A 24,370-nucleotide genomic window follows, 5' to 3' on the forward strand; every position below is an offset into this window, starting at 1 on the left:
CCCTTTCGAAGAGGAGTGTGCATGTGTGGTGCCACAGGATGAAGCTATGGATCCCTCGAGCATGGTGAGTATTGTACAAGCAGATGAGGGCGGTTGTATGGTTTGAATATGCTTCTGTTGGTATGGACTGGGACCGTTGGTATGCAGAGACCACAGCAAGACATCCGATGTGTACTTTCGTGTGTTAGATAATCACGTACACCCTACAGTGCAACACTTCTACCCATACGAAGACAACACTTTCCAGGACGACAATGCACGTTGCCACCAAGTCAGAACTGTACTTTCTTGGCTTAAGGAATATTCCACCGAGCTGTAACATATGAATTACTCCCTCTTAACTCACCGGATCTTGATCCTACAGACCATTAATGAGATGTGAGGAACGAGCTCTTCGTACCATGACTCTTGCATTGACATATGTAGGTTCATTGTAGGATACCATCAGAAATATATGGTATCAGATCCCCGTGAAAACATCAGCAACTACCAGAATCCATGCCACGCCATGTTCAGGTCGTCCTCTGAGCAGAAGGTGAATCAACAAAGTATTAAATGGGTGGTCGCAATTTAGTGAACACTCGGTGTAATTAACAACTTTATTAAAATTCTCGTTTCAACTATCTTGCTACAATGACATTTTTCCATGTGTTCAAAACATTCAACTATCAGAAAAATAAGACATATTGCATTTGCATAATCTAACACTAGTGTATTCGATGTCCTCTTTGTAAGTATTTGTTAATATGAAAGGTGCTCAAATTTTCCTCCCGTACTGGATATATACTATTTGAATATGAGACAATCAAATGTTCCAAAACATTAAACAACGGATTAGATAACATCAACAAGTTAAATATATACAATTTATGTGGTTTAGGAATTTGTTTTAGCGAATTTAAAGTTTTTCTGATTGTGTACAGAATTTAAACCTAACTAATAGTGATAACGCAAACATTATTCTCTCGTCCTACAACATACAAATTACATTTTATATGTGAAATATTTCAGAGTATACGGTTTAACACATATAATTATACCTAGATATATTAAAAGTCTATGGTTTGCAATTACCATTAATGATCATAGATAAGGTTGTACATGTGGTGGGTTCATAGCTCAATCGTATTACGTATAATTAACGGGATTGAGAGCAAAAATTATACAAAGTTTTTGCGGTGTGCTTAAGATTTTCTTTTTTTCTTTTTTTTTGACATTTTAAGACTTATTTACAAGATCTGGTCAAAGAATTTAAAAGATCTGGGCATGTTGAAATGGTCAACGAATGAACTATTTCCTTTCTGTACTGAAACAGTCATATCTAAATCCATAATATTATAATTCTTTCTTTGGATGTGTGTGTAAATGAAACTTAAATGTACGAGCACTAAGTGAGGAGGAGTTTAAATATTAAATTAGAATTCTAAAGTTCTTAAAGTGATTTCTCCTATCAATTCTTTCACATTTTGAAATATGACTCGCGTAGGAGGCTGTCTAATGACAAAATGCCATTCCAATAGGAAAATATTTCCAGAAATCTAATAACTTTATACTGCACTCCTCGTGGTACATTCCTATTATTAATAATGCAGAAAGACAAAAAAATGAATATATTGTGAGCGGAAAGTTCATGTGGTTATCGATTGATTACATGAAAACTTCATCATCTCAAAGTCAAGTCAACTAAAAGGGTTTAAGATTTAAAGTTCTTGGTTGGAAAAAGCGTGATACTTTAAGCACATACAACAGCAGAGAACTGTAGTGGCTTCTGTAAATCTTGTTTGAAAACTCAATTTCGAAAGGATAAGACATTTGGAAGATATGAGAAGAAACAGGTATTCCTTGTCTTTAGCAAGTGCCCTGAAGGTTAGACCACGAACAAAGCATACTAAACGCTCAGTATTTAATGGACTATTTTAAGATATCTACTAACCTCTAAAGATTCCTTATACTTAGATGTCAAAATAATAAAACGGCGAACGAAACATGTAATTTATCTACCAAAGATCGTGGTTATTTTCAGTTCTAGGTTTTACTGAAAGTATTTTTTGTGAGAAGATGAACAGTACGAAGAAACAGGTATAAAATAACGTAGTGTTAAGCTTAACTGCCACTCTGGTATGCGCCTATACTATTAAATAAAAATTTGTGGTGCAAAACTAAATATAGTTGGTATTCGTTTCTTTACTAATATTATGAAGTAACGATCAGATTTGATTGAAATGAGGTATAATATTTGATTCTTGATTTTCAATTTATACGCTAGATCATCAGATCTTATTAATATACATTCCTATAAAATATGGTTTCTTTTATACTTGGTAATTTGTAACATTTGACCATGAATGTTGATATCTTGGTCAAGTTTGCCTTTTTTCTAACATTTACAATACACCTTATCTTATATGTAAGGCACCAAGAAAGTGCTTAGGATTAAATGTATCATGACTAGTTATTCAACTATTCATTCAATCTATTTAGCTTCTTGATCAAATTTGGCTGAAAGATTGCAAATTATATGATGATCTATTAATAAATATGCGTTAAATTGAATATTACAAAACTGGAATACAAAGTAACGTATCACCCTACGTTAATCTATGTCTTTTAAAGCTAGAAAATTGCATATGGACGAGTCTAAGCGGATTATGAGTAATAAAAGTTAAATTGTTTGCAATCTTAAATTTTACTAAGTTCAGAAATACTACTTCTCATGCATACAATTTTATTTCCTCAGGTATTCTTCCTGCCGTATTCACCGGATTAGGTGCAGGACTCATTCGCCCAAGTTATCAAGAAGATCCAGAAAGTTAGTACTAATCTCACTTAACGTTATTTTAAATGTTAATTGTTGGTAATTTGACTGACAATGAAATATAGGATTGTCGATTGGTTGAAGTCAAATACCTCTTCATGACACATTGGTAGTTTTATACCCTATCTCTTCTTTTGTAGTATATATAGATATAGATATAGATAGATAGATATAGATAGATAGATAGATAGATATAGATATATATGTGTATGTGTGTGTGTGTGTGTGCTTGTATATATATTGAGCCAATTATAGAAAAGTATTATAACTTGAATATTGTAAGTATTACAAAATAGCAGGTAATATATTTTAATTATTTGTTTTTATATGAAATTTAGTTAGGAAGGCCGGTGCGAACAGGCTCCTGGACAAAGGGTCATTACCAGAGTTTTACCTTCTATTTGGAAAGACAGGTAAGAAAATTAACAATTTCCTAACTTGCAATTCATAAGGTAATATGAACAATGGAATATATTCGAATATTGATATTTAGTATTTTGTGTTAGTTTTAACTTCAATAAATGCTCTATTGAAATAACAAGATCCTAATAAGTCAGATATTGTTCCGTTGAAATTATCTCGTAAATTAGTTGTGTTTCTGGAAACAGACAAAAGTTGAAACCACAAAGGCATATCGTTTCTTTTCAAATTGTTATTTTAGGCTATCACTGTATTTGCTATCTATCTTCATTTTTCCATAGTGTTTCATAACATAAGACATGTACAATTTGTAACAGGTGTATTAATGTAAAACTTAAACTTATATGTGTTAAAGTTGTGGAATTAAGAAAATAATGTATTTTATAGGAGTAAAACATGTCAGTAAAAATAAAGGACTTTCGCAAAGCATTCGAGTATGAAGGAAATAAAACTATAATTGTTTCTTTGTAGCCAAGGGTTAATTTTTTGTATTATAAGCAAAACATATAGATTCCACATTTAAACAATATAGATTCCACAATTATTGTTATCTCCTAAAGATTCCTACATTTGTATGCTGTTTTTAGCTATGTATTGATGTTTTCGTTTGACTGATGTTATATTATTGAATATTTAGCTGCCGGAGCTGGGAAGGGTGCAGGTGAAGGTGCCGGAACGGGAGCTGCTCTTGAAGCTGGGAAAGCTGCCGGTAAGTCTCGATAATTATGTATGATGATGACTAAATTCTCATGATATGGCATTTAAAAAATATTAACCGTAGAAATCCGTGCTTATATCTGCTACAAGAAGGACCAACGGGGAGGGGTCAATTTGCCCGCGCTGGTTTTAAGTAGCTTTGAGAGTATATTTGTTCAGTTTGAGATGTATTGAACTGTTTTTCAAGGAATAGACTTTTCAAGAAGTTGTGCATTTGATTTGTAAGAAAACAGGCTCAATACAGTACGTAAAACTGCTTATATATTAGACCAAATTTCTTATAATACTATGCAGAAAACCAGTATCATAACTAATACTCGACAAGTTCTATGAAAGCCTAAGTGTCATTTTTAAAGAGTAATACAAGTTTTAGATGTAAAAAACAAATGAATGGAATTTCGGGAAAACAAAGATGGGTAGCACCTATGATCAAGGGGTTTCAAATCGGCAAACACAACATAAATTAATTTTTCTACAGAAAAAAACAGTTCAGTATACTCCAGTTGAAAGAAAAGCAAAAATGAATTTATAACAAAAGAACAGAGAATCGTGAATACATATTAATCCATATAAAATAAATAAAAAAGAAATCGTAGGCAAAACTTACTCCCCGTTGGTCTTTCTAGGGTTAAAACAATTGCTAATAGTACATAGTAAACATCAGCATTAAATATCATATTACGTTTAATGCTTTTGAAGACGATTAAGTGAAATAAAGCCTCTCACATTATATCATCCTCGAAAACTGCAACATATACATATCTCTGTAGTGGAGTCTTTCAACAGTGAAAACAGATGAGATAACATTCTTTGGACGCAAATCGAAAGTCTATTAATATATCCTATCCTAAAAGATGTATTTAGTATTTTGATTACTGAGAGTTGGGTCAATCCTGTCTCTTTAAAGAAGTTGAAGTGCCACAGAATGTATTTAGAAGAGCATAAAATTCAAAATACTCTACATGTAATTTTCTCCTAATATTGTATCATTTCCTTTTCAAAATCTATAATTTGTCATGCCGGATCTATTGGAAACATGTTGGCTCAGCAACAGAGCTCTTACCTCTGGTGCATGGGGTTCCTGGTTCGAACCCTGACCAAGTATGTGGTTATGAACATCTTGTCCCTAGATTTTCCCGGGGTACTCATGTTTCCTCATATATTCTGATTCGATCAATTATTCTCTCATCATTCACTTACTTTAACCGTCGTCTCCCTGAGCCTAAAGTTCATAATCATGTAACCTGAAAGTTTTTCATTTCGGATCTATTAAAATAAAAGTAACACAATAAAACATATAACATTATTAATTAATTGTAAATAAATATTTATATAGCTCACTAATCAAAATGACTTATTAATTTCTCTTGAGGGAATCTGCAATAATTGCCTGATATGTAGCGGACACTACTTCCTGGTAGAAATTTGCTTCTAACTGCTTAATTTAATAAAGATTTATTTTTAAATTGCAGAAAATACCAGCTATGGTAAATATCTACATAAGATCTGTGAGTTATTTTTGGCCATAATGAAAAGGTTAAGAAACGATAGAATACAAAAGATGACTGTCCACGTGTTCATCTAAAAGTGTCCATAGAAGAGGCTATATTTCGGAATTTTCCATGTCACTTTCTATTAAGTCTAGCAGTCTTTATGCTATAACTGAATTCAAGCAGTGTGTGGTCTGCTAAATAATTGGATGACTAACTATTGGATCAAATCAAGTGAAATAGCCATGTAAAATGGCAATGTGAATAAAGAAAATAACCACAACGATTATGGACACCAAATTAAAAATGAACAGGCATATGCCATGAGGTGTTGGAATCTTGTGGCCAGAGTATTTGATTTCATACGAATGAAATAAATAAAATTAATTATTGATGATGACAGCTAACATTAAATGAACTAGTTATGTATATTAGATTATCTACGTTAATTCATTTTAACAAAAATAATCAGTCCTTCTTATCGATGTATTTATGATACGTGTAAATAATCCAACAAATTATATATATGATTATAAACGCATTGATATATTTCAGACCATATTTCAATTAACAATAAATAAAATAATAATCTCAAATTATAATGTACAATATTAAGTAATTCATAATAGTTCTACCTGCATTACCTAAATCAAACAATCTATTTGATTATCATTTGGAATTATTATTTAAAACTCTAGAGTATTTGAAGTAATTGTACAATGAATGAACAAACAACTTACGCATGTGTATTTGAAGCTGATACAAAGAAATAATTTACTAAAGTTGATAAATTTAATTTATTATATACTAAGGTATATTCTTTTCCTTTATGAGTTGAAAAACAACTCTTGTCAAATACAACGTACTGCTAGGTGATAAATTCCAAACATTATATTATAGAAAATATTTGAAAGCGTAAAATGAACTAAAGTAGATTTTCGTTATCTTTTATTGAACATTTTAACACAACAAAACAGAACAAAACTGAACATAAGAACTAACGGCAAGCTTGAGTGTATTTGACAGGTTGAAGCATGTGCTTATTATATTGGATATTATAACTATTATTTAGCACCGCCGTAACGATCCTTCAGATCAGCTACCTAATTCACTTAATTCTAAAATTGACTGAAATCTGAATCAATACCGAACACTATTTAAAATGAAAGCTAGACGTTTTGATAAGTCACATCAAGGGAGTATCTTCCAAAACTGCTTGGCCTTCATTATATGAATATAAAGATACATTATCATAATCTGTTTCGGTAAAACCAACATATACAGCTTTTTCAAATCTAGAATAACATGCAAACAATAACTCGTTCTTATGATTTACAAACTTTGTAATTGAATATAGAAAATGTACTGTTAAAAATTAAGAATGTTATGAAAAGGGAAAAATAAAATAAAATTGTTTCGGATTAACAAAAAAAATTAATATTGCAATGATTTAAGTGGGTAGAGACAATGACAGTAAGGGATTATAGCCCTTCATCTATTTATTTTACAAAAATACAATTTAGAGTTTGTGCCTACAAAGTTAATAACTTAAATATTCCTTATGATCAGAGGTGCAGGAAGGAATGAAGGTGAAGGAAGGGAACCTCTTAGCCCATGGCAGCCACCTGGGTGTCTTGTAGCGACTTCAGGTCATGGTCCTTAGGTAACCTCCTCGGCTCATGGCAGCCTCGTGAGGTTTGGTTTTTGATTAGAAATCCTCTTTGCTTCAAGCCAGCTTCCAGGGATTTTAGATCAGGTAGAACCCCTTCATCCAATATGAGCTCCAGATTTGTTATGGGTTAGCAACCAGTGGCCAACTGAGGCCTCCGTCTCCTTTGACTCCACTTTTATAGGCCCTTTTCAGCTGGCTCGGTGGCTCGTTCTTTTTCGTTTCCCATCGTATTGTTTTTCGTGTTTTCTTGGTTTTGTGTATCATTTTCTGCTTATAAACAATAGCACGTTTGTAAACATATGCTTACGCTGAAATGTGTGGATCCTTACAATAAGGAACTAAAAGTTTTCATCTGATAGAACTTCATATTAGAAACAAAGATTAGCATAAGAAATATTTTGTTTTGCAACGTAATAAGTTTCAAATACAATGGACCACATCTTTAAATAAATCCATTTTTTTAATATTCATAGGACTTGGTTCTGGATTAGGAGTAGCACAAGGTGTCGCCGTACTCCCTAAGAGAAACCGAGCATTGGTGTCACCGACCTTTGTACCGGTGATGAACTACGCAAACCTTATGCAGAGAAGGAAAAACAAAGGTGAAGTAAAATCAAAATTGTAATTGGAAGGCTATGATTCATTACTTAAACAAAATATTAAATATATAAGTATTTTCTTTATTATTGCCTATCATAATTTATTGTAATCTGGTAAATTCATACATATTTATTAATAGGTACAAATATTTGGTGCAAGATACAAACTTAAGAGTTAACAAATTCACGTAAAATAATCATAACATTTCAAGTTATCAAATATTATTAATATTGTAATTGCGTAAAATTGTTTATTTGTAAATATTTAAAAATAACTTACAAAACACCAATAAAATAGTAGTGAATTTGATAAGACACTTAATAATTAAAAGTAGTTAGTTACATAGAAAGTGGATCACAATACATTCCATAAACACTAGCAACACAAAATAATAGAAGTATTTGATCTTACCTTGTACCATTTGTGTGACAGTGGAAATTTCTATATAATGAACAAACTCTTTTGACCAAAGACAACCACGTCTATTCCCTCACTTTTCCATTCCAATTTTTGTTTTTGTGCTAACATCTAGGCAACTCTATTTGTTACAATTTTCAAATCTATAGAAAGATATTGCAACTAAACAATTCCACGTCAGATTTGAGAAGGAAACCAGTCTATATACTGAGACGTTAACTCTTATTGTTTTTTTTTTTTTTTTACTTTTTTCTTCTTTCCTTGTGACGAAACCATACTTCGGGAATATAGCAATCTTGAAGGATTAGATCGTTACAAAGACCTAGAAAATTGAAGAATAGAGTTACAAAAGTAAAACAATCATTATTAAAATATTTAAAATTATAAATAAGCACAAAACTTACAGTTAAGTGAACATCAACTAGTCTTTACTATACTACTGAATATTAAAAGTAATTCCGTAGATAACTTAAAGAAATAGATTAAGAGCTGGAATCAAGGAGAATGATCAGAGTTGAAATTGGAGATTGTTACAATCCTTAGTAGAAAGTTTCGGAGTATTATTAAAGGCAGCGGAATACAGATTCTTATCATTGTCTTGCTGAAACAATCAGTATCATAAAAGTATCGTAAACTGTAATAAATTATAGCTAAAACTCATTACACACAAGGAGACCATATTATCTGTTCCTAGTTTCACTAATTTGCAGTAAAATTAAAATAGAAGCTATGTATTACATGTATTTGAAAGATTTAGAGTTTACCTTATTTCTTAGCAAGACGTTATTAAAAGAGTGATCTGAGTCATTTATGACGTAATTTATTAAAATGAATACCAGGTACCTGCTTCATGTGTAGTACATTTGTGGTTCAAAAATACAGATATATTATTGTTTGGTACATCTATTACATAGAATATATAAAGCTTTACAAAGATAAAATGATTTATTAATAACGTTTTGCGAAAAGTAGGAGTATTAGTTTCAAACGAAGTTTAGTAACAGAAATCAGCTATCGTGTATAAAGCTTCTAATGTTTATTCCAAAGTTTATAATATATTACGTGCAATGCTGAAGAGTCAATTGAGCAAATTTGCACCTTTTATACATTTGCTTATATGCATTTATTTTACTTTGATCAAAATATTGAACAAAGGAAATAGAAGAATGCCACATGTACATGAGGAATATTTTGCTTTACTAAAACGTAATGCTTAGAGGTGGCAAAGAAAAATAGTAACATTATGCAGTACAGCGATTCGTCCTTAAAGTGAGTTTAAACTCTAGAATCCAGCCAATAGAGAGCAGTATATTTACTCTACCTTTCTGTTGCTTTTTCGTCTTGCACGGAATGAGGCTATTAAGATATGGAATTGTTGTGTTACGAAATAATCTCACATGCCTATGTCTTGATTATGCCATGTTAGGATACAGTATGTGCAAATGCATTAACCCTCCGTTAGTAACATATATTATACACCGGTCGATGGTAACATGGGGTTACTGATATCCCCAACACTATAAGTGCATGTTCTGTTAACATGAAGTATATGCAAAATAACACGAAAATCTGTTCTTGTCTTTCTTGGTGAACCAAGTGCGTTAGCCTCTACCTTTTTACGATATTGCCTGAATTATTGCTTACTTCAGTCTTTGAATCCAATACTTGTATTTACGCACTGACTCAAAATATACTTTAATATTGTTTTGTTCATTCCTAGAAACGCTATCACTACTGCACTCACAATCTTATTAAAACTCAGAAGAAATATTTTGTTCGAAGACCGGATACGGTCACAACTGCAATTATACGTTAAAACGTTCAATGGTTTTATTAAAGAAGTTTCCGAACGCGAATGGTAACAGGGGTGGTCAGTCACCCCAACACTCTCATAACTCACTAAAGAAAGGTGACGTGAACGAAGAACACATACACGTTAGTAAACATAGTTCTTTCCGAAGTTTACATGAAGGCACACAAATCTGAGAATAGTACTTCTAGTATTAAAGAACAAAATAATCCGAGATGGGGTTACGCGTCACCTCTGTTACCAACGGAGGGTTAAGTTAAATTGTAAATCATTGCTACAGGTTGGTTTAATAATTCGAATAATATTATGTTACATTAAGGATTTGGAAGGGATACCTCAAATTAGGTAATAAGTGCTATGTATGGCTTGATACGATTTCATTAGGCCTAATTAAGAGATTCGAGGCACAGATTGATAGTACACGGACCACGGATACATACATTCATTAATACTCACTGAAAATTATACTTTGTGTATTTATTTATTTTTATACTTTCTTACACTTTCCGATGTATTTAAGCGTGATCGATAATAATCACAATCACTGAATCAAAATTAACAAATAGATTTCGAAACTTTGCTAAGAAAGAAATTGAATGAATAATCATAGAATAATTAGTGCAGTTCATTGATATCTTATTTATGTTATTGTTAGGAGAGTTTCATTATTGGTAGAATGATTGTAAGTGGTAAAATTAAATGTTTCCAAGAATGAGTAAAACAAAATAATGACACACCGCACAGAGTATTCCCTTATTAACTATTTAACGTTTCTTTGGACGAAGTTCGAATATAATTTATTGAATTTGATTGCATTATTCTTCATGTTATGGCTCCTTAAAAAGATATTGGAAAGGCACAAAATGTAGTGGAAAGGTACGCAGAAACATGCTTCCATCTTCTGGTCAAATTCGAGCCACTATACTCATCTTAGAACGTAACTCTTACCACACCTAAAGTTAACGCCAAATGTTGATTCCACTAAATCGACATCTATATGAGCTGCTACAAATTTCTTATCTGAATACTAATTGTAACCAACTTAAGTAATCAAATTTTAATTAATTGTTGATAATATACAAATAATAAGTAAAATTGAGTGATGCTGAAAACACTGCAAATATGAAATTTGAGAGGAACTCAGAAACGTATAGGAAATCTTTTGTTATAATGGCATTTACTGCGAACTTACGTACTAATTAATATATTAGTAACTGAAATGGTTCAAATTACTTAGTATTGCCTAAACAAACTTTTCAGAACATAATTGAATATTTCTGGTCTTAAGTATTTTAGTTTCAAGTAATATTAGATTAAAGATATTCCACATTGACTTGACACCCAGTCTTCCCTTCCGAGCGCTGCTGCCGGCTGAAGGAATTCCACTCCCTTTTGCTAAGGATCTCTCGCTTAACAACAACTGAACCTTTATTGGCTCAACGCGTGGGTGTGTCGAGGATGAACTTTAGTTCACAATTTTGTCACGGCTCAAGACATTTTGGCAGCACTATAGTATTTGTGCATCAATAATACTTTCTCTAATCAGAGCATACTTTTAAAGATACAATCCTTAACACCTTAGTCTCATTCCATGAACCATACGATATAATTATACGATATATAATGCTACTAGTTTGGCTGGCTAAACAAAGATTAAATATTTGGTGGAATGGAACCTATTGGAATTATACTTAGCATGATAGTATTTGTATGTGGTTTTATTTTATTTCAGATTTATATCCCACAAAGCTAGGCCTTTGGCAACCTGGAATTATGAGAAATACATACAATAGGAATTGAGGACAACACTTTGGACTACTTGAGTATAGAGAGTGTAACCAAATTGTAAGGCTACGAAAATATTTGGCACCAGATGTATCAGAGATTGGTATCTCCCTGTTCAGACCATCAAGCGATGGCTACGTAGTTTTCATCACACAAGGCTACGTCAGAAAGCTACACGAAAGATCTTTCTTCATTCCTCTTTCACAACTTTACAGAGTCCATTCACAATTTTTATACACCTCATACACAAAATCACTTTATGAAGTTCAAATCCAGAAAGTTGGATTTATCTTTCAAGATTTTACAGGAACACAAGCTACATCTTGTTGAAAGTTATGGCTTGTATGATCCTAATAGAAGGTGAGCAGAAATGAAATTTTGTATTGATGATGTGAAATCTTGAGATGTGAAATGAAATTTTGTCTTGGTGGACGTGGGTCATATTGATACCATTTCCGTACATTTCCAGTAGCCTCTGATCATAGGATAGCGTCCGAATCGTCTAGTATTGCGAATTTACTTGCAGTTCTTCTACATGTGGCAAATTTTCGGTTAACTTTGATGCCAACATTTTTAGAAGAGCGTCTTAGAACGCTTAGACCCATTGTGTGAAACGATTCGCGCTTTTCCCTGTGTAAATGATGCTTCATGTCAGATAGCACTCTACAACTTCCGAGCTTCACATTTGAGTATCCGTGGGTGGGTATCAGTACGGTGAGGACTCCTAACCTTCAACAGTCTTGAAAGATTTAGAAGTTGGTATAAGGCGCAGGTGTCAGTTCCCAAAAACACATTTGAACACTTCGCCATCTATCTTTGGATTAAAAGATTTTCTTTATGGCTTTTCTACTAAGTGGTGCTTTCATGTTGGTTGAAACTTCTGAAAACATCCATGTTTTAGATCGCTTTGTTCGGGAACTGAATCTTTAGGCCAAGGAATTCTTATAGTTGCCAATCTCATTCTTCATTTAGTCAAATCAGTGTCACGAACCTTACTCTGGTGTTTGTAGTGAATCATTGAAGCACTCAACATTGGGTCTTAAGCATATCTATTGTAAGTCTCCTTAGTTTGGTGTATTTTTGAAGCAGCATAAAAACACAGACAAACGGTACAAGAAAGTTATAGGAAAAGTATTCCTTCAGGATAGGCCTCAGTTTTGTTCGATTTTCGATCCAGAGACAAAGACTCTTTCACAACTTACACACAGTCCTGCCAATCTACTTAACTAATGGTTTAATTAAACTGCCAAACTAATGGTTTAATTCCATTAATATGTTATGTTTTGAATTAGGAGAAAAGATGTTTCTTATATACAAATAATTTATATATATATATATATATATATATATATATATATATATATATATATATATATATATATATATATACATATATATATATATATATATATATATAACTTTCTTTTTAATACTAGCAAATTGTCAAGAACACAATTCATTAATATTTCATTAATATTATAATTCTATCACAAATTGTACTTGAATGATAAATAAGATGTTAGGAAACTTCATTAAGGGCTGTAGAAAATACGGGATGAAAATAAATGTTATAAAGACAATAACCATGGTGATTGAAACGAAGCGGTCGGTGTCAAATGTAGAGGTAAGCGAGGAGAAAGACAACAGGTGACTAGCTTTTGATACCTGAGTAGTATTGCTAGTAATGATATAAAATGTGAACGTGAAATAAAAGCGAGGATAGGAATATCAAAATAGGCCTTTAGGAGAACGAAAATACTATTTTGTGAGATCTTGAATAAAGTGTTGAGAAGAAGTTTCATAAAATGTTTCGTGTGAAGTATTGTGCTGTATGGGTCAGAAATATGGAAATTACGTAAAAAAATGATGCAAATCCACTGGAAGCATTCGAAATGTGGGTGTCGAGAAGAGTGGAGTGAACTCGCTGGGCCGAACGGAAAACGAATAAGAAATGATAGGCAGAAAGGAACACCTTTTAGATATTATTAAGTAGAGGAAACGAGACTGGTTGAAACATTGCTAAGAAGGAACTATATTATCAGGGAGACTTTAGAGGGTATAGTGACAGGAACAAATTGAGGGGCGAAGGAGACTACAATTAATGGGGGATATCAAAACAGAAAATCATACGTGAAGACGAAGTGGTTAGAATGAAACTTTGAAGCATGGAAGCTTCTCAGTTGCAGCAAGTGATTTGTCAATAATGACCGAATACCTCTGATGATGTATGTGAGTGAATGTTAGGAATGTATGTGGCACCGTTAACAGATGAAAAAAAAAACAATATATAGAATCTAATACTTAATAGTACACTGACACTATGCAAGTTATCTTGTGCAGCTCTATGCGATCCACTGTTAAACAATTATATCTGATTTTTTATACTATGATAGTGGAGAAAATAAAGCTTTGCAGTTGATCATAATGATTGTCTATGTATTGTTAACTATACAGTGTACTTTTGCTTTGCTCGAATTCTTTGAAATAATGATAAGGATATATTTCTGTATCCATTTTACTATATCACAACAGCTGTAATGGCCATCATACATGATCAACGTTTACATTTACAAATATTGTTCTTCTACAGAACTTTTATAATAGTCCGTATTATTAGTTCAGCTTGATGGAATCTATCAACTACTATATACATCATCTATTTAGATCTTTAACTTTGACTTTTTCCAGTTACGAGGAGTCAACATTTGTGAGTATTCAGTTTCACCTTGTCCAGTCTTAAATATTATCTTCTATTAACCTCCTTTCTTTACAACCATTAGTCACAAAGTTCATTCACTTACTTATTGATGTTTCACTTCGATCTTTCCTTGTACCTTGTTGACATAACTGTTACCTTCTCTTAATATGGTTATAATACTCTGATATTCTTTTATGTGATTTCATTGACTACTCAGTCATTTTGTCATTGCCTCATATTATTTCGGTTCTGATTTAATTTCACCTGGTAACATCACGCATCCATCTAAGCGTTTTCATTTCTGTCATATTTAATTTATTTTGCTTGCTTGTTCGTTTGTTCTTGCTTTCCCCTTGAAACGTATCACTTTCCCACAGACTGCTTGAGATCTTCTTCCAGCTTATCTAGGAACAATATTTTCGTTGTTTGCTGATTTATTAGACTTTCAAATTACAATCAATTCGTTGAACATTGATTTAGGGGTAGGGTTGTGCGATATCGAAATTTCGATATCGACATTCGATATTTTCTTATATCGATATAGAATAGATAGCCTATATTGATATCGACAATATCGATATCGAATATCGATGTTGACAACATCAAATATCGATATCGACAACATTAAATTTGATATCCAACCAGTCTTTTCTTCGAAAAACTTAATAAAAATAATCATTTAATTGTATTTCCCGGCTATCAGATCTGCCATCATTGCGGAAACCATGAGAGTGAAACAGCGTGGCATAGAATATGCGTATTTTATTTGTGTGTAGGTGTGTATTCCATGTATGTGCATTTGAGAATGTGTACGTGTGGCGATATGAGTCTAAGAGAAAGAGAGCAATTATTTCTATAACATAACATGTGCGTTGTATTTTAAACTCACGTACAAGCAATACTTGATCCAGATATGGACGAATGACGTACCCGATCAACAAAAGCAAAATCGGGGAATTCCCGTTACTTTTTCATTTCCCCCACCCCACCCCCACACCAACAAACACTTTTAACAAGCGAATGTTATTGCAGCGGAACGCTTTAAAGCCCTATACACACACACACACACATCAAGCGCGTATCCAGAAATTTTCAATGGGAGAGGCTGAATCCAAATATGCAAGCATGGCTATTACACACATTGTCTCTGTGTGTAATAGCCATACTTGCATATTTGGATTCAGCCTCTCCCATTGAAAATTTCTGGATACGCGCTTGATTCAACATACATATATTTCCAGTTGAAAACTCAGTGCTAACAGGCATATTTGTAAACAAGACAATTATTGTTCATTTTTCTCTCTGTGTGTGATGTATGTGTTTGTGTTCTTCTAAGTTAATCCATTGGCTTTACAAATTTAACACTTGGACTTAATATTATTTTGTAGTATTTCATTCTAAAATTCAATTAAAGATACACGCGATCTATCGAGATCTCTTTCATGTTGTTATTAAATTGATAAACTATAGCATTAAAGAACTTTACGCAAAAACATTACATCTCCCACATGAATTGGAGGGACTTGTGCAAATACATCTAAAAGTGTTGATGTTTTCATTAAATTTAAAGCTTACGTCTTATACCATTATTCAGTTTTGCTTATGAAATTAATTTAGAAAGGTTCTAAGTCATTCCTAATAATAGTGCACCTAATAATGAATTTTCTAATACTTAAACAAATTCAAAGAAATAGGGAAGTGTTGATACTACCTAAACAGAATATGTAGGCTTGTGTAGTGAAATGACAGAATGGAGGCCTTTCAGTTTTTCGTGGGCTAAATTATGTGGCTCAACTTATATCTAGTAACTACATACAAATAAACGGAAAATTACTACTTTGCATAAAAACGAGTGAATTCTTGTTTCCTTGTCTGTTCAGATTTAAGTAAATATTAGCACTGGCATTTCATTTTTATTCGCAATGGCAATAGAGCACAAACATTAACTGTAGTGAGGATATCAATTTGAAACAGTTAAGGAATACAGCCATGTTAGTGATGAGAAATATTTTGGAGAGCATGCTCCCGGCTCTGCAATGTTTTGACTATATCTTCGAAAGGGACAGAATTTCTGCCCCATACAATTTTTGCACAAAGTTTGGTTTGATTCGGTGAAGAAGTGCAGCCGATAACGTAAGTTAAATTTACAATTTTTAGGTGGATCAAGTAGACGTAGAAACATCTCTACCCCACAGCCGATTTGGGCTATCTTCAAAAGGAACTGAATTTTTAATCCATACTAATCCTGTGTAAATTTCGTTTCATTCGGTTAAGAAATGTAGTCAACAGCAAAAATTAAATATTAACATAGAATGTTGTTGGGCATAGTCCGCAAGCCCTATATTAATTTGATTCAGGGAACGGGGCATTTTTCTGCCTCATTCGAGTATCGTGCAATCTGGTTTCATTCGGTTAAGAAATGCAAATGCAGCTGCTATCGCGAACCAAAAAGTGCTATATATATTAAGCAAAGCCCACCGCAATTTTTTCGAGACAGTGCCAAACACGCATATCGAATATCGACAATATCAATACCGATATTTATGATATCGGATATTGACATCAACATTATCGATATCGAAAATCGATATCGACAATATCGATATCGACGATATCAATATATTAACATCTTTTTTGCGATATCGATTATCGATATAAGCTGATATTGATATCGACGATATCGATATATCGACATATCGCACAGCCCTATTTAGAGGTAGATAGTTATAAGTTAATTCTTAATTGTGGGCCTATTTTTATTATTATTTTTATTCAGAAAAACTAAGATAGGGTTGATTAAAATCAGTGCATATATCTTATATGGATTATATTTAACTATCCACGAAATAACGAATCAGTAATAATTAATTATTTTAACGTCAGCGTCACAGAACAGCAAGGAAACAAGATAACTTTATTTTCATTTCACAATTTACAATACAAAACGTATAGTTCAGTAAGATCTATTTTGCAGTTTTTTATCAATACAGGGAAAAATAATATTGACTTTAACATGATGTAAGGCAGAATCTTTATGATGAGATAGGAGACGAGACGGCTATTATAACAGAAATATGAATATTTTTCGGGAAGAGAAAGCAGTTTTAGGATATCTTTCCGAGACAGGGAAGCAGCCAATGTACGAGGCGCATTCGGAAAGTAACCTCCGATTGATAATACAGTGTTGGCAGCGCTACCGACTTTCGATAGATGAGAGCGCCAGATCAGTCTGCATCCAACCATGGTAGAGTGAAGGTTGTCTGATCACTAGTTCCACTTTTGTAGCGTCTCAAAATATCTGCTGCAATAGAAAATCCCACAAAGTCCGAGGTGTGAGCTGTTATATGTGTCCTTACGGTAAAACAAAATTCAGCAGCAGGTATTCATCGGGAACTTTATGCCGTGTATGGACCAAGTGTGATGAGTGAGGCCATCAGTGGTCACTGAAGAACTCGTTCAAAAAATTAATGGAAAAGTTTGTGAAAATCGATGTTTCACAATCTCGGAGCTTTTCGATGAATTTCCATAAGTTTCCAGTACACTGTTATATGACGTAGTGACACAATGGTCACAGTCTGTCTCAAGGCACACGCAGTTGATTTATACGCTCATATACTTTCCAAATCAGTGCAGAGGTATGAGAAGTGCTTGAATGTTTATGAAAACTATGTTGAAAAATAGAGCAAAGTAGTTTCCAGATTTATATAATAAATTCCTCTTATTTATTTTCTTGTTTCTTTTTTAACCAAGCGGAAGTTACTTTCCGAACGGCCTTACTAATTTCGTGAGCGATATTAAATAAATATGAATCTTACTTTCCCATATGACTGATTAGTGTTATTCACTCGGTGTGTAAGGACTTGCGATGTTCGTCTACTTATAGCTACTTCTTTGAAGTTCTTATAATCATGCCAAAAAAGTATTTATTTTTCCACACGTACCGAGTATTTTTATTACTAAGATAGCGAATTATCATGACTGTTGACTAACATAGAGACTTCCTAACAGGACACTTCACACGGAATATTATCTTAGATATAATATTGGAAAACTCAGGTGGTAATGATTGATATTTTATATTCAAATATTTTTATTTTGCACGTCCATAAAAGAATCAATGAAAAAGTCTACCACAGTTTTACCTAAGCAGAAACGTACACGAGAACAAAGTAGTGTATCAAGAGTAGAAAACAATACGTAAAATAAAACTGAGAAAAGTATCAAAGATTGCTATGTATAATCAAATAGCAGTAAAGAAATAGTTGGAATATTCAAGAAATTAATGTAACTTGTAGATATTATATTGAAGATAATATCGAGGGGAACTTCTCCTATTTCATTGTACTCAAAGGTACAGACTTATTCAAAAAATTTGTCACCAGTTATATTTGAAAAATCCTGATATTAAAGGAACGGGATTATCATTGACTCATTGACTTATTGACTTATAGATTCCAAGTACTATATTGCCCTATGTACGGATGACAGAACATGAACGCCTAAGATTTTAGAAGACTGTGTATATATGTATATGTGGGCATGAATGATCAAAGCAAAGCAAAGAATTACTAGTAATGTTTTTGTGACTATAAAATAGATGAAGCTTAGGTCTAACTGAAGTTAGACGAACAAAGATCATTTTCAAGATCATTTTGCAGCAACATTATTTTGCAGCGAGCAAATATCTTTGATTATAACGATAAACCAGATAGTAATACTATTATTATCTAGTTAATGAAAGCTGGCGTTCAGCGGATAGCTGCACGTACTCTAAAACAAAACGGATGAATACATATCCACCAATCAATGCAATATCCTTTCATTACGTTTCCAAGCTTTCAAGGTCATTTGTTGCGCTGTTACCATTGGTTGAATGCTGATTCTCCTGTTAAATACTCCAGTTAACCCTCGTATGGCCTTGGGGGCAATATGACCCCAAGGGACACCTATTTCTTCAATAATTTCTTTGTACGATGTTCTCGGTTACTGATTATTTTAGTACTCCTCGACCTAGTCTAGATTTTTATATAATCATAATATTAATAGTTGGTTAGTTTAAGTAACGTTGTTAAATAAAAAGTAACACATCAGATCTTTGGGTCATATTGACCCCAATCTCTAATATTATATTTCTCATAATATACATTATTCACTATATTCTTATTATTAATATTATTAAGCCATCTCAAGAAACTAGATTAATTATTTAGTCTATGTTCCATGTTTGCATGTTCTTATGAAAAATCAAATAATTGGGGTCAAATAGACTCGAAGGACGGGCGTGTGCGTAGATTTAAAGGACCATATGAGGGTTAATGTTAGTATTGTTATTAGGAAGTCATACATTAGAACCTTTTCTGCCATATTATTACAATACTATTATGGGATTATAATTTTTAAAAAATCGTTTTACATGTGTAGCCTAATCTTCTATTTCTAATATTGAAAGCCTCTAATGTACCACGTTACTGGTTTGATCCTAGGTTAGGTAAGTTTGTGGTAGACTACATCGTGCCAATAGATTTTCTCCAAATACTTCCGTTTCCCTCCACTTTTCATTCCATCAATTCTACCATAATCATTGGAGCCACAACGGCTCTGTGGTACAGCGTTCACCTATGGTGCATAAGGTTCTTTGTTCTATCCCAGCTTGCGCCAAATGAACATTGTAGTGGACAAACACCGTGAGCGGGGTTTTCCCGTTTCCTCCCACTTTTTTCGTTCCACCATTTCATTCACTTCTTGTCATCATCGTCTCCTTTAGCCTAGTCAGCATAACTGTGGGACGTAAAGCTCAGAAACTTCATTTATTTTTTCCATCATAATTTACTTGTATTAACCATCGTTTCCTTTAGCCTAAAGGCCCTAATCGTAGGACGTTAAACTGAAATATTTCACTTTCGTCTAATTTTTCCAAAATACCGTATGTTCTGTCCAAGTGTTAGGCACCAGCTTTCTTTAACTGCATAATATGTTCTGACTAATGTTTTCTCAGTGTTCTCTTTTCAGAATTTAGTCCATAAGTATTAGTTAAGTATTGTCTGGTGGTTGTGTATAATAAATGTAATACTCTTAAATTTTATAAAGTATTTTTTGCTGTAAACTGTGAAACGTAGTAACAGAAAAACACAAAATTATAATTGTTTATTTCCAGTTTTGTTACAATTACACAGGATCTCTGTAATACATAAGAATAACAAATTGACATTTTTCAATTAGCACTTTTAAGACGCCAAAAGATGCTAGGAAGAAACCCTGCATTGTTTCAGCGAGGAGAGCGGGTTGTCCCAATAGGCGCAGGTCAAATGATGTCTCGAAATCCACTCAATACACCTTCAATGGGCCAGGAAGTTATGCCAATGGTCCCTGGAACACTGATGACCACTCACCAATTGCCTTCTGGACCTTTAGTGGGTGCTGGAGGTCACCTGATGCAACAAGGTGTTCCATATGGACCCACAAGGCTAAACGTAATAGAGAGAATACATGTGCCAGATTATTATGGACATTATGATATAGAAGGTAAAATAACTACTTTTCTTTATTAAAAATGTTGTAAATTGAAATATGTTAATTAGAATTAACTTAGCACATTCGGATGAGTGTTATACATGGAAATTCGTTATACATCTATTCCCGAGAGCTGGTAGTATATTCAACGTATAATACGTGAGTATCTGTAAAGGTTTACAGCTTTGCAATCCTGTCAATGGTAATTAGTCTTTCATGACATATACTGCACTCAATGGACTGGTTATATTTCAGTTTCAACATTTTAGCTGCTTAAGTTTTTTGGAGGTAGTTACTTAAATTTGTTTATGTGTGTGATGTTGATTTCGCATGCTGCACGACAATACTGTAGTCCACACAGCTGCTGTTGTCATCTTTGATAGAACCTTAAGAGTCTTCATCCCGGCGAAATTAAAATACCGCTAATTTTACATTAATTATGTGATATCGTCAAATAGATAAAAGATAATCGAAATGTGGAACAAGAGGGCCCTAGACAATATCATTTTACATGAGAAACTGTTATCACGACTCACTTATCTGCTTTCGATTTCGAGCCATTTTGAAAATTGGCATTTATTTTCGCGTTTCTAAACAGCTGAAAACATAAAGCTACTAGGTGACTTGTGATAACGGTACCTTACGCAAAATAATATTGTCTAGGGTGATCTTGTTCCATATTTCAATTATCTTTTATCTATTTGAAGATATCACATAATTAATGTAAAATTAGCGGTATTTTAATTTTGCCGGGATGAAGACTCTTAAAGATAAAGAAGTGCTGCAATTTTGCTACTTCCAATTCAAGTAGAAATAGAATAGAACTATATTCCTGGGACACTTAATTGATTCCAGCAAACCTCTTCTAGCTATATGTTACCATTTTTATTCAATAACAATCAAAGTTCGAATCGGAAGTAGTTGTTTTCAGCAACTTCCGATTTAAGCAGAATGAATCAAAAAGAGGCCATAGTTTAACACCTCTTGAACGTCTTCTTCGGACTATCACATTCCGGTCTTCCCTTGGTCGTCTTTATATAAAACATGTTGTTGTTTGATTCTCTGATACTGTACGTAAGTGGTGACAGCAAAACCGTTCAAATTACCTGACTGTTAGCTGAAGAACAACTACAGATACCTATTAAGTTAATGGAAACAACTATATAATGCAACTTATTAGATTAATAGCTGTCTTAGACTGTCTTAAGTCCTCAGAACAGTTCTCAATGAGACGCAGAATACAGACATAGAAGCTATGATTGATAGGATGCAAAATAGTATAGGATCATGTATACAACGCAACACTCAGTTCCGCGCCGGATACGTATTTGCAAAATAGGTCCAAAGATAACGAATTATGTTCACTGTGGATTTAGAAGGCCAAGGAAAGTGTTTCACTTAATCCTGATGTTCTTCGAACCACGGTACAGCACCCCCACATATATGAAAAAAGAGTAATATTCTGGAATACAACGCCATTGTCCGAAGACACCTGGATTGTAAGATGCTCATTGTTTACTGAAATGGCAATAAAATCAAGCTCGTGAATTAACCAGTAATAGTCAGCAGTAGACCGATGCAAAACCAGAATAGTGCATCCCACACCGACATATGTATTTCACAATATTGCGTAAGTACTGCGGATCGTATTCTTCTTTGTGTGTTTGCCAGACATAAATAGAGACCTTAGTTTCAAATAAGGTGACTGTTGTCACATCCGATTACATCACACTTTTACAATCATCAATCGTTCATATTGCACTTTCCGTCATTAATGGTGTTGTGCTAAAGAGTTATGGCTCCGTATTTGTGGGATTTTCCTTGCAACTCTTCTCCACATCCGCTTGTCATGTAACTGTGGGCCGACTAGGTTCTTCGACATAGGCTGTGAGAGACGCTGATTGAGTTACTCTCTGATTTGCGCGGTAGTCACAAGACGCTTGTGAGACATTATGAGCTTTAACGGTCTACCGGAACTGGAACTGAGTGCTTCCTTCGCTTTTCCTCTTAACCGATGTATTTTTTAATGAGATTCATGTGCTGTCCTCATCTTTGTCACTGTCCTCGTGGCAAACTCATCACATTTGCTTCTTTCATCACAGTCGCACCACATGACCGACCGCCAAACCTTTGGTAATTTTGGAAAATCGGTAAAATTTCGTCCATTTTATTTTATCGTTGTCCACTTAGTTCACTGTACGCTGCGGTTTAATTACTTCTCAATTAATGCGGAATTTGCTCTAAAATGTCACTACCAGAAACTACTGTAGTCGACACTAACGTCGCTGCCTTGTCGTTGCTAAACAAAACTGTCTGACATCTTTTCACTAAATTTAAAACGATCTGTACATTCAAGAGTCTTAAAGACTCCGAATATCTTAAAATATTTATTGCAATTGCAGTGGGATTTGTCATTACTTTTAAAACACAGTACTAATGTACTTGGCCATGATACTGCACTCACCGATATCCTCTGAAATTGCGGTGACCAGACAATAATTTACAAGTGACAGTTGTATGAATTTCCTCCATCTTTTGTAACATCTCTAAATTAATATTATAAGGAATGTTCGCTGTGGAGTCATAAGCAAATATAGTATGTTTTAGGTAGCTATTCGCAGTTCAAGAGAGCTCGCGCCGTGTGGACTTTGTGGTGGACAAACACCGTGCTTGTGGGTTTTCTCGGGGTTCACCCGTTTCCTCCCACTTTCTTCATTCTACCATTTCACTCATCTCTCATTATCACCGTCTCCTTTAGCCTAACCGGCATAACCGTGGCACGTTAAACTTAAAGATTTCATTTCGGTTTTTTCGAAGTTCAAGAGGTAAAATATCGCCAAATGAATGACTGAATAAACAAATAAATTGTTTAAATAAGAAAAGTTGCCATCAGTCCTTTATACAGCTCACATAGGACCACGGCATTAAAAATGAAAATAAAACGCAGCGTTATACAGTTCATATAAAAATAACGATTTTTTATTGTAAAATTGCACTAATTCTATAGATGGAGATAATGTAACTTATCCTAGATTAATTTCACATATGGTTTACTATACTATTTTGGAACAACAGTCTACGATTGATTTGATATAAATTATGTCATGGCATCGAATTTTTTGGGAACAGTTAAATATGTTGGAACTGTCAATATTGAAAATAATCTTATGCAACATAGTCAATTGAAGATGTACTACGAAAAAAAATTAGGACATACATAGGATATAAAATATCTTGAAAGTATTTTGTAAAACTAAAAATGGTTCAATGTGGAACGTGAAACACAGGAGATCAAAGTATTTTGTACAAAAAGTTGGACGTGTTTCACAAGAAATTAGCAGAAAGGTGTAACATACGTGGCAGCCATTAGTTTAAGACATTTTCCAATATACAACATAAATTACGTGAATAAGAGGTATTTTAAACAATGATTTTA

General features: G+C 33.4%; 1 protein-coding gene across 1 annotated transcript in view; it reads left to right on the plus strand.

Moving 5' to 3' along the window:
- The window catches only part of LOC145683250 (uncharacterized), a 102,260-nt gene that overhangs the window by 59,562 nt on the left and 18,328 nt on the right, over window positions 1–24,370 (plus strand). The window contains exons 10-14 of the mRNA XM_081754622.1: window positions 2,738–2,809; window positions 3,154–3,228; window positions 3,873–3,944; window positions 7,588–7,716; window positions 20,644–20,946. Coding sequence (XP_081610748.1) covers window positions 2,738–2,809; window positions 3,154–3,228; window positions 3,873–3,944; window positions 7,588–7,716; window positions 20,644–20,946 — 651 coding nt within the window. The remainder of the gene's footprint in view (window positions 1–2,737; window positions 2,810–3,153; window positions 3,229–3,872; window positions 3,945–7,587; window positions 7,717–20,643; window positions 20,947–24,370) is intronic.

This window comes from Thermobia domestica, chromosome 4 (genome assembly GCF_964235325.1).
Source record: "Thermobia domestica chromosome 4, izTheDome1.hap1.1, whole genome shotgun sequence".
In the NCBI taxonomy this organism is placed as follows: Eukaryota; Metazoa; Arthropoda; class Insecta; order Zygentoma; family Lepismatidae; genus Thermobia; species Thermobia domestica.